The sequence below is a fragment of the Zingiber officinale genome, chromosome 9A (genome assembly GCF_018446385.1).
Source record: "Zingiber officinale cultivar Zhangliang chromosome 9A, Zo_v1.1, whole genome shotgun sequence".
NCBI classification, from domain to species: domain Eukaryota; kingdom Viridiplantae; phylum Streptophyta; class Magnoliopsida; order Zingiberales; family Zingiberaceae; genus Zingiber; species Zingiber officinale.
In genome coordinates, this window is record NC_056002.1 from 132,801,339 (window position 1) to 132,813,505 (window position 12,167).

At 35.3% G+C, this 12,167-nt stretch overlaps 1 protein-coding gene across 1 annotated transcript in view; it reads right to left on the bottom strand.

Annotated features, from left to right (window-relative positions):
* Positions 1 to 12,167, bottom strand: part of LOC122019819 (two pore calcium channel protein 1) — a 58,280-nt gene that overhangs the window by 40,720 nt on the left and 5,393 nt on the right. Inside the window, exons 5-9 of the mRNA XM_042577362.1 lie at positions 11,720 to 11,850; positions 11,554 to 11,614; positions 11,168 to 11,334; positions 6,012 to 6,117; positions 5,853 to 5,930 (exon numbers count right to left, since the gene is read on the bottom strand). Coding sequence (XP_042433296.1) covers positions 5,853 to 5,930; positions 6,012 to 6,117; positions 11,168 to 11,334; positions 11,554 to 11,614; positions 11,720 to 11,850 — 543 coding nt within the window. The remainder of the gene's footprint in view (positions 1 to 5,852; positions 5,931 to 6,011; positions 6,118 to 11,167; positions 11,335 to 11,553; positions 11,615 to 11,719; positions 11,851 to 12,167) is intronic.

A 12,167-nucleotide genomic window follows, 5' to 3' on the forward strand; every position in this document is an offset into this window, starting at 1 on the left:
CAGTCACTGCCTTCTTCTCTACATTGACAAGGCTTTAGCAAAAATTGGATCATTTTGAATCTCATGAGTGGAAGTGTACCGACGATGCTGCATACTTCAAGAAGATTATTAAGACTAAACGAGTATTCAGATTTCTTATGGGACTAGACAAGTTTCTCGATGAGGTGCATGCTGACTTCTCAGCATGAAACCTCTCCCTAATCTTTGAGAGGTATTTTCTAAAGTTCATCGTGAAGAAAGCCGAAAAAGGATCATGATGGGAACTCTAACCAAGACACTTTTGTCGGAGTCATTGCCTTATCCACTGCCACAGAAGAATTCACATCTCAAAAACAGCTTTAAAATCCTGCTCCACGAAGAGGACACCCATGGTGTGAACATTGCGAGAAACCAGGACACTATAAGGACAATTGCTGAGATTTGCATAGCAAACCAGCAAATTGGAAGCCTGCGCGAAAGTATGACCATCGAGGTAATACTACTACTGTTGATGCGCCAAAACCATCTCCCTTCACTAAGGAACAAATGGATGGTCTCAGGCAAATCTTCAAGTCTCAAGTCACTACCATTACAGTCCAAGTCGTTGCAGCAACCACTGAAGGTTCTCAAGGTATTGACCATTTTGCCTTTCATGTAACAAATCAGCACCCATCCTCCTCTTGGATAGTCGACTCTGGCGCCTTCGACTATATGACAGGTGTTAGAAGATTATTCACTATATTTATTCCATATTATGGTTCTCAAACTATACATATAATTAATAGGTCACAATCCAAAGTCTTTGGAAGAGAGACTGTACGCCTGACACCCACTATTACCCTTTAAGCTATGTTATATGTCCCAAAATTAGATTGTAACTTACTCTCTATAAGTAAACTTAATTCTAACCTTAATTATGAGATTAAATTTTTTGCTCAATCTTGTATTTTTCAGGCATTGGATTCGAGGAAGATGATTACCAGTGCTAAACTCTGTTCCGGATTATATCTCTTCAAAGCAAGCAATCCTCTCAATGGTACACAACTCAGTTCTCTCTTGTTAGTCAGTCAAGTATCTTAAGTCTTGTTTTCATTCCTATAAAGATAGTGGCATTATGTTATGGCACTATCAATTAGGTCATCCAAATTTATGTACCTAATGCATCTTCCCATCACTATTCATTAGTAAAAAATCACCCCCGGGGCTATGGTGCAGCGTTGTCACTCAAGCATCCGCGGTTCGAGCCCCAGCTATGGCGAATTTGCATGAATTTTTCCTCCACATGGGGCACGCAGCTAAAGGATGTTGAGCTCCTGGACTGCCCGCTGCGAGCGCTTCCCGATTTACCCTAATGGCAGGTGAAAAACTTCCATGGGGTCGGGCCGGTCACCCCAGGCTTGACGTTACCCAATCTGGTTAATCATTTTTTTTCAATAGTAAAAAACCAAATTCATTTACTATGATATTTGTCAACTCTCTACACATACTCGTTGCACATATTCCCCTATTCCATATAATCGTCTCATCAGTTTTCCCTTATTCATAGGGATACTTGGGGTCCCAATAAAATACCAATCTCACTGGGCCCGTTGGTTCTTACTATTAGTTGATGATCATACCCGAATAAGTTAGACATTCCTTATGAAAGATAAATCTGAAACTAGCAATATTTTTAAAAACTTTCATGCAATGATTAAGAATCAATTCCACACATATATCCAAGTTTTCAAGTCTGACTATGCCCGTGACTTCTTTAATTCCAATCTTGGTCTATATCTGAATGATCATAGCATTGTACATCAAAATTCTTGTATAGAAACTCCACAACAAAACGGGATTGCTAAATGCAAAAATCGTCATATATTAGCAAGCTAATGCCCCAAAAAGATTTTGGGTGAAACTGTTCTTATAGCAACCTATCTGATAAATAGGATGTCTTCTCATGTCATCAACATCCAAACACCACTCTAAGCCCTTGTCCGCCTATACCCAAACTCTCATCTTGTTTTGAAAATTCCGATAAAAATCTTTAGTTGCACTGTCTTTGTCCATGTCTACCCCCATAACAGAAGTAAACTTGATGAACGTGCAATTAAATGCATGTTCATTGGTTACTCCTCAAATAAAAAGGGGAGAGTCGTACACATGGATGCTTCTCACCTACAACCCAGAAATTCTACACTACCATGGATGTCACCTTTTTTGAAGACGTTCATTCTTCTCCAATTTCGAAATTTAAGGGGAGAGTCGTACACATGAATCTCAGAATTGGAACTTGTCCTCTCTCATTGACACTCTACCACTTTTGTCTCAGCCATCTACTGATAATCAACCACCTCCTTTGGTCGACCAATCTCCTTTGGTTGACCAACTTCAACCTCTGACAGTCCACCCAGTCATATCATCTTCCAGATAGGCCTATTAAAGTTTACACGAGAAGAAAAGGCCTGGAACAGACCAAGCACAACCAGGAATCAATCCTGAATTCAGTGACGAATGAAATAGCATAGGTTGAACCAGCAATTAGTCCACAGTCAGAGCCCGTGGATTTTAAATCACTAGATAATTCTATCTCCAATTTGGATCTACCAATTGCTCTTCGAAAAGGTACCAGATTCTGTACAATGCATCAAATTTAGAATTATCTGTTATATGTCAGTCTCTAACGGAAGTTTAGAGCTTTTGTGTCAACACTAGACAAAATCCAGACTCCTAGAGATGTATTTGAAGCCCAACAAAGTCCTGCATGGCATACTGCTGTCCTTGAAGAATATCGGGCCCTAATGGTCAATGAAACTTGGATATTTGCACCAATACCACCTGGGAAGAGAGTTGTTGGATGTAAGTGGATTTTTTTTCGTGAAACAGAAGGCAGAAGGAAGTGTTGATCAATTTAAGGCACGTCTAGTAGCAAAAGGATTCACACAGTCCTATGAGATTGACTATCATGGGACTTTTGCTCCAGTTGCCAAGTTCAATACCATAAGAGTTCTCTTATCTTGTGTCGTAAATCAAGGGTGACCAATATTTTAACTGGATGTGAAAAATGCATTCTTGAATGGAGATTTAGTTGAAGAAGTATATATGGAAATTCTACTAGGATTTGCGAATGGTCGGACAAGAAGGAAAGTGTGTAAACTCAAGAAATCTCTATATGGACTCAAGCAGTCACCACGGGCATGGTTCGAGAGATTTTCCAAGGTCCTAAAGCTGGAAGGCTACTATCAATCCCAAATCGATCACACATTATTTGTTAAGCACGCCCCCAATGGTAAGGTGGTCATTCTAATCATATACGTCGATGATATAGTACTCCCAGGAGACGATGAAGAGGAAATAAAACGACTTAAAAATATCCTATCCAAGGAATTTGAGATGAAGGACCTAGGACTTTTTAGATATTTTCTTGGTAAAGAAGTTGGTAGATCTCATCAAGGAATATCTGTCTCTCAGCGCAAATACATGTTACACTTGCTTCGTGAAACTGGTATGAGTGGTTGTCATCCATCAGAAACATCTATGAATCCTAATGTCAAATTGAAGGCTAGAATAGAAGAAGAAACTGTTGATAGGGAGTAGTATCAGCGCCTAGTAGGTAAATTGATTTACCTCACTCACTAATGGCCAAATATCAATTATGCAGTGAATCATGTTAGCCAATTCCTCACCAATCCTTCAGTTGATCACTTGAAGGTTGTTCATAGAATCTTAAGATACTTGAAGGGAGATCCTAGAAAAGGATTTCTCTTTTAAAAAAATAACAAATCGATCGGTGGAAATCTTTACAGATGCTGACTGGGCAGGATCTCAGAGTGATCGAAAGTCAACATCTGGTTATTGTTCATTCGTATGGGAAATTTGGTTACTTGGCGCAGCAAGAAACAGTCAGTAGTTGCTCGTAGTAGTGCTGAGGTGGAACTCTGAGCCTTAGTTCAAGGCGTTTGGGAAGGAATATAGTTAAAACGATTGTTAAAAGAGCTCATAATCAGTTTCCAAGGTCCTATACAGGTGATGTGTGACAATCAGTCAGCTATGACAATGGCTAAGAATCCTGTCCAACATAATCGATCAAAACATGTTGAAATTGATTGGCATTTTCTCAATGAGAAGATACAAGATAAGAGTGTGTTAATGAACTATGTCCCTTCTCATCAACAAGTTGCGGATATTCTCACCAAGGCTCTATTCAGAAGCTTAATGAGTATCTATCACATAGTTTGAGGGAGAGTGTGGAAAATCAAACTATCCTAATTTGGATTATTCTAATATTCTACTACAGATGTTAATATCTTGTATTTATAGTTATTCCCTATAATTAGTTATCAATCACGCAATTAGTTTTCTATTAATTAGGATTTCTATATTTAGCTTCTTATTTTAGGTAATACCTTGTGTATTTATACTACATCTATCCATGAATAAGATGTACTCTATTTTTTCCTCTCAAAATCACAGTCTATGCTGTATGTGAGGTTGTGTGATTTTCTAGTGTAGTGATTATATCTGAGATGTGAAATTCTAGGTTATATTGGGTTGATGAATGGTTAAGTGTAGATCTGATGAGTTTGGTGGATTGATCTTATGAGAAATATTGATATTATCTTGTTCCTTTTCCTTGTTTTGCTTGCATTATCCTATTGGCTTCTAGAAGCTTTTTTGTTCATACATCGTATTGATTGTTGTGCATGCTAATTATTTTTGTATATACATATATCCATTTATTTGAATGTTTTATATGTTGTTTGTATCATGTGGAGTTCATATCCAAATACATATAATAGCATGTTTATTTGTGTTGTATATCATGTTGTAGCTCTATATTACAATGTGTGGAAACACCTTAGATAGATCCTTTAGATCTTATGGATATAATGCATAACACAGCATAATGTTGAGGATGAAAACTGATACTATATATATATTTCTCTCATCAATTGTTCATTGACCATGGTAGTGAGGATGAGCTCAGGCTACCTTTGGTACTCACATTCTTGTACAGTGTGCATGTGGTGGCACTCTCATAGGGTGGAGGAATGTAGAGGATAACACCTAGAAGGGGTCTAAATGCCCTTCAGAAGATAGCAGTTGGTTTGCTTATGTAGTAGAATTTATATATGTTGATTTCCATGTAGTACAATACTACAATATTTATTTATATTATGAATTGCAATACATGTAGAGTTTATTATATTGTTGCATTACCTATTCATATTATACATTCCAATAATTTGATACATTAGCTTTTTTTATACATTTCATCATTTATGCTTGTCCTATTCAGTTTTCTTTATTGACCTCCTGTTGACACTCCAGGCCTCAAGAAGAGGATACCTAGTATTCAAGCTCTTCGGTGTGTTGACTGTGGATTGCAATAAGATTTGCTAGAACTATTCTGAAAGCACTTTGCATGCTTTTAGGCATTTTAGGATTTTGCTTGCAATTCTTTTTTATCTTATTTTGCTATGTCATTCAACTTTATGCTTAAATCTTGTTGGTGTTTGTTGTCATGTTTTGCTTATGTTTATAGGAACAAGAAAATGTATTTATGGATGATTTTGCAATCAAAGTTTACTTAACGATTTTTCTTATATTAAGACAGAGAAATTGTAATTGTGTTTATAAATGTGAATTTTGTAAACTATGTTTTAGTTGTATAGATGTTTCTAACTCAGCAGATACCAAAGAAATTATCACATAGCCTTCATTAGTTCCATGTCATGCCAATGAGTGACATCTATATTCCAACATTGCTTGTTAGATGGTTGGATATAATTTCATGATAAAATTAATGTAGTCTTTAAGAAGAAAAGAGCATAAAAGTGGGGGGGAAATCAATTGTAAAAGTAGGGGTTTAATCTTGGAAGAGAACTTACAGAAACATTTATAAGATTGAATGCCTTTTCCAAGATGTTTTTTCTCATTAGGTCCATCTGAAAAACTTGTTTTGCAAGCTACAAATAAAGTCTCTGTCACATTCATGAATCAATAGATTAAACTGATACTCAGAATCATTTAGTAGGGTTGAGAGTTACCTGGTTCTTGAAGCTATCATAAACAACAGCAAGAATAAGGTTTGTGAGGAAATAGACACCCAGCAGAATATAAAGAACAAAAAATATGCAAGACCAACGTGAACTCCTGTTCCATAATAAACATAACATCAAAATGATAATGCTCCAATTCTTCATGACGATGATAATCACAGAATGAATTTTAAACTTTCTTAACTTGGAAATCGTTGAAAAACAGGTTTCCAGTTGGACGTGAATTACAGTTTTTACTCTCAAGACGAGTTAAACTTACTGAATTGTAAATACAAATTGATAATGTCAAGAAACAGAAATAATCTTAACATATTGAAGACCGAATTGTAAATATACCAAACTTAAGGATATTTATATAAGATGACAATATTGTAATATAAAAAAGGTATAGGGAATACTGATGTGGTTCAAAACCAAAAAGTTGAACTTCCCATCTTTTTCGCCTATGGTTAAATTTAAGGTTTATATTAAAGTTTGAGTTTTAAAGTTTTATAAGCTTATTTGTTTTTTTAAGATTGTAAATTTTAAAGTGGCAATTTATAGCCATAAACAATTTTTAGACAATTGGGTCTTATTATGAGTTTATAGGGTCCTATCTAATGAATTGTTCTTTAATTTATTTTACAATATTATTTTTCTTTGTGAGGTTTGTGCATTTTGTGAGATCCACTTTTTCCGTGTGGAATTGTGTTCCGACATTTGTCTACTGCATCAACTACCTTAAGGACAAACGTTAATAACTTTTCCCCATTAACATGTAAGAAAAATTCCGGTTCCATATAAAATTCTCATTTTTTCCTATGCAAGTTTCAAAACTTGTTACCCTCCTTTCTATCCTTGTGCAGCTTGTACCCTCCATGTGTTCTCAATTTCCCTATTCAGAAGAAATTTCAGCAAGTAGCATGGAAGATAACTCACAGCCAGCTCTCTTCTCTGCACACAATCTGTTGTTCTTTGGGTCTTTGTACATCATTGGCACCAATCTACTGCTCTCAAAAGAATTACTCCAAATCTGGGCCCCAACAGAGATTTCTTAGGATATGCTGTTCCCTTTTCTCCAGATCATTTGGTTTCTTCTTTTCCATCAGCCTTCAGACTGCAGCGGAACCTGATTATTGGTTTCAGCTTTCAGATAACTGGTTTCTTGAATTACAGCTCCTGGTGTCAACAAATGAGCTTTTGAACCTTTTTCCTTATTACATTCTAATATTTGGTGTCAAAGTCAAGTTTACTCAACATTTCATTTAAGATACTTTGTTATTTTCATTCATTTATTCTTTCATTCATGATTACTCTAGAAAGGCATAGCTTTTCTTATTTAAAGGATGCTAAAAAAAACTTTCTACTTTCTATTCCTCTTGGGTTGACAGAAGTCAATTTGTAGTGTCTGCTGTAGCTTTGAGAAACAAAAATGCTAAGAAGTAGAAGTATTTTTTTTATACCTTTTAATCATTTCTCTCTATCCTATCCTTTATCAATCTTCTAAGTTGGCATACCTCCCAATAGAATGGTGTTGCTAAGAGGAAGCATCCAGACACCTCGTACACTAATATTTCATAAGGAAGTTCCTAACTTCTTATGTCATTGTCACTACATGCTACCAAATAAACTGCATGCTTCCTTTAGTTTTGTGTGTTTGGATCAAGGTTTAAAATCTCAATCCGTACCGAGGTTTCGGTCTTAGATCGGAACAATACGATTTTGGTATCATATCGTGCCATGTCAATATAATTTCAGTATTTTTTAAATATATAATATAGTAATTAAAAAATAAAATATTTAACATAAATATTTAAAATATAAAAAATATAAATAATCTTTTAAAAAAGGAAATAAATATGAAAATAGATAAATAAATAAATTATTATATATTTTTAGAATTAAAATAAATAAATAAATATATAATTAATTAGATAATTTTATTAGGGTTAATAAAGTCTCTTTATATTATCCCAATCTTAGTTAGAAGTTAATTAAAGTAATCTAACCTACGTTTTAATTAAAAAACACCAGACCCACTCGTGACACGAGAAAAGTCATGCGCAACATCACGTGACGCCTCCGCTGCTACCGCAGGGTCGCATGACGCCTCTATGCTCCGCAGGGCCTGGTTCCGGAGTCATGCCGGTGCTGGTCAGCGGGCGGAACAAGATGTTTTGCCTGTTTCGACTGGTTCAACACGGTATTTTAATCAATGGTTTGGATCCCCTTCACAATTATTTTCTCTCATAATACCACCATGTATATTTGGGTGTACTTATTTTTCACATTTTTCTTGGCTATTCTCGCATGTAAAATACGAAACATTGCTACTCTCCTGAGTTACCTTTGTAGATCAACAATTTTATAGTCTACTCCTATTTCTTTTACCACGCCATTTTTTGAATCAATCATAGAGATTCTTTCTACTCTTACATCAAGCTATTGTGTTCTTTGAAGGCCAATTTGATATCTCTGAAGAGCAATAGAAATAAATTTAGTTTGAACATGTTAACTTTTAGTTTGTTTAATATTTAACTTAATTAATTATCATCATTTTTTTATAGATTTGTGCAGTTATGTTTAAATTTATTCACGAATATTTGATAACTTTAAGTATTAAATATCACTTTATTTCTTGGATGCGTAGAAGTAATTGAAAAAAAAAATCTCCGACTTAATTTTAATAATGGTTTTGTTTCTGTCATAAAAGGAGAGTCTTGACACAACGGTAAAGTTGTTGTCATGTGACCTAGAGGTCACGAGTTGAAGTCTTGAAAATAGTTGCTTTCATAGCAGGAAAGACTGCATATAATAGACCCTTCCTTGGAATCCCACATTGGAGGGAGCTTCGTACACCGAGCTACCCTTTTCTTTTTTCCTTTTTTTATTTCTTCCATGTAGCTATGTAAAATTATATTTCAAAATATTTTTAGAAAATCAAATTTGAGAATTTAAAAGAAACAAAATCTAAAACTCAACCTAATCAAATTTGAGAATTTAAAAGAAACAAAATCTAAAATTCAACCTAATCAAATTTGAGAATTTTAGATTCAAGATTTTTCAAAAAAATCAAAGCTGAATTTGAAAATCTTTTATATCTTCAAATCCAACATATGGATGTTGAATATCGATCTTATCCTATTTAAATTTTTTACATTTTAATTTTTTTAAATTTTAAATGACTAATTAGTTAAATCAAACTAATATTTTAGGCTTTTTCGGTCGAGTGGTATCAATTTAGGGTTGGGTGGAGCGCATTTAGTTTAAGGCTGATTGAAGGTTTAAGGCTGATTTAAGGTCATATAGGTTCAATCCCAACATGATTCAAAGTTATTTTAACCAATTAAGGCTGAACAAAATTTATATTTAGGATAATTTGGTTTGGTCATGTTTGGTTGGGCTAGTAAAATTTTTAAAAGATGAATTTAATTATACTCTCCTCCCTCTCTCTTTCCATGTACTCTCCTGACTCTCTCTCTCTCTCTCGTAGTTCCTCTCTTTCTCTACTTTGTGATGTCATCCGACCTGCGCATACAACGTTCTCCTTCAACCAAAGTCGACAGCAAGCTTCAGTTTCTTTCTCCCTTCTCTTCCACTAGTTATTCTCTCTCCCTCAATCTATCTTCCAATTTCTATCCCTCTTGTTTTTTTGTTTTTTATGTGTTGTTGCTTCTTAGGGCCAGGCACTAGTTGTTGCAGCTGAGAGCCAACATTGCAGACTTCTCTTGTGACCTTACTAACACCACAGAAACCCTCAACGACCTTCACTGTTCTGCATGTCAGCTGGCAAGCAAAACAGTGAATTATGAGTCAGGATTTAAAACCTTGCTCCTGACCAACATGGAGTCAGGAAGGAGAATGATTAGCATGGGAACTAGGTGCCTGAACTACCGAGACAAGGAAGACAGCCTACTTGATGTGCTGAGGGGCTGCAATATTGTAAGCAACTTATGGGCAAGCTTAGATAGAAACTTGGACGAATTCTACAGGTAACAAATAGAGTAGGTGGATGGATTGGGAGCTATGTTCAAGGACATGGGGGACGAGGAAGCAATGGAGATTGGTGTTTTTATTAAGCTGTTGCAAGTCCTAGAGCTAAAGAAGAAGAGGTTGTTAGGCCAATCTTTCCAGATGCCAGTTAAACCAGAGCTTCAAAAGTGGGTCTAGTAAGAGAAGTGGAAGATATAAGCAACATCTACCAGCTGAGTAATGGAGGTGGTCTGGCTCCGGAAGGGCGCCACATGAGCTGTCTTAGGAGAGAGGAAGCAGAGTACATGATCTTCTTGGATGCATCTATGAATTCAACCATGGGGTATACCAGTTTAGGAGGTAACGGAGGTGATATTTTTCATCCATGAGAAGAGGGTTCACTTTGGGCATAACAAAATCTTTGGATAGAAAATTTGCAAAATGCCAACAAAACCCAAACTGCTTAGCCTAGTTGTTCAATTATAAATGAATGGATTGCAGCAGCAGAGAATTAGTACTCTCACTAAAGTTGAGTCTATGGATAAATATTGTCAACATGGCCTAGAATGCTTAGGTCATCATAAATATTGTCACTAAAGCCAAAGTTGAATCATAAATGACAGTACTCAACTTATGCCAACAAAACCCAAACTGCTTAAGCCAACAAAGATTCTATCCAAAGTTGAAAGTTTGGATAGAAAAAGTGCAAAATGCCAACAAACCAAACTGCTTAGCCTAGTTTTTCAATTATAAATGAATGGATTGCAGCAGAGAATTAGTACTCTCACTAAAGTTGAGTCTATGGATAAATATTGTCAACATGGCCTAAAATGCTTAGGCCATCGTAATATTGTCACTAAAGCCAAAGTTGAATCATAAATGACAGTACTCAACTTATGATCAAACCATAAGTATCTGATATGCCAAAATATTAAAGTGGCATTTTTTTTTCCATTACTAATTGTGCATTTTGATTGATTAGATTTTTAATATGTTTTCAAATACATGAATGGAGTAAATTTGTAAGCATGCAAATTTGAGTAAAAATTTTTTCTTATTATTCACTCAAATCTTAAATATAAAGGTTATGTAACCAACAGAACAAATAGGGCATGATGACGACGATGATGACAACGACGACAATGTTAATATACGTTATATTGTAAAAGAATTGGATTCTATGAACTACTTACTTGTAGGCAGGAACCCATACATCTGGATTGTTTGATGTGGTGAACAATACAAACATCTGATATAATGTGGTCCCATAGGAAGTAAACATGGATTCCCCCTGTTCTGTGTCCTCAAATATTACATAAGCTAACCAGCTGGAAAACAAGAGGAACAACGTGGAAAGAGCCTGCAGATATCAACAAATTAAGGATGCACTTTATAGGGAAAACATAAGTTCCAAATTTATATAAATGCTTGTCCTAATCAAACTCAAAATATAGCTTTCACAGACCTATGGACGCAACTCGTTCATTCTATGAAAATGTAAATAGCATGGTTAATTGCAGCAACAGAAAAAGTAAAATCACCAGTATTTTAGTGCACGACGGATTGAGTTAAACCTTACCAAGATATTAAGGTATGTGCCAGCCATTCCAGCTAGTGTTAGCATACATCCATACAAGTGCCTGTTTTGCAATATTCTTCATAATTAACAAATTCCACAAAATATATTTGTTGCAATATCTACTCGATGGATATTGGGCATGACATTATGATAAACTAACCTTTACCTGACTGATAAAATAACAAAGATTATGCGAACATAGGGCGCAACTCTCAAAGGCAATAAAAAAATGAGCACATTCGAGAGACAGAGAGAATATACCAGCATATCACAAACTAAAACTAACAAAAGCACCACCTGCAAATAACATTGTAGATCTCGCATTTAGTAGGAATTGGAAAAAAAGGCTTTCAGTAAATTAGATATTAATTGATGATGAATGGTACGAATAGAAACATTAAAAGAAAAAGAAGGTTATGCCTCATCAATTATTGACTGGTGTACCAGATGGCATATATGTGCATGTGTGTGTGTATAACAGAAATTTGTAGTCCACGTGGTACCCCACCATTTACTGGTTTCATCAGACTGGTTAGTTATAATCAGTTTTGTTTAGGTTTCAAATTCATGCAACAGAATAATTACTAGAATAAGAGGTTGAACTCTTTTATGGC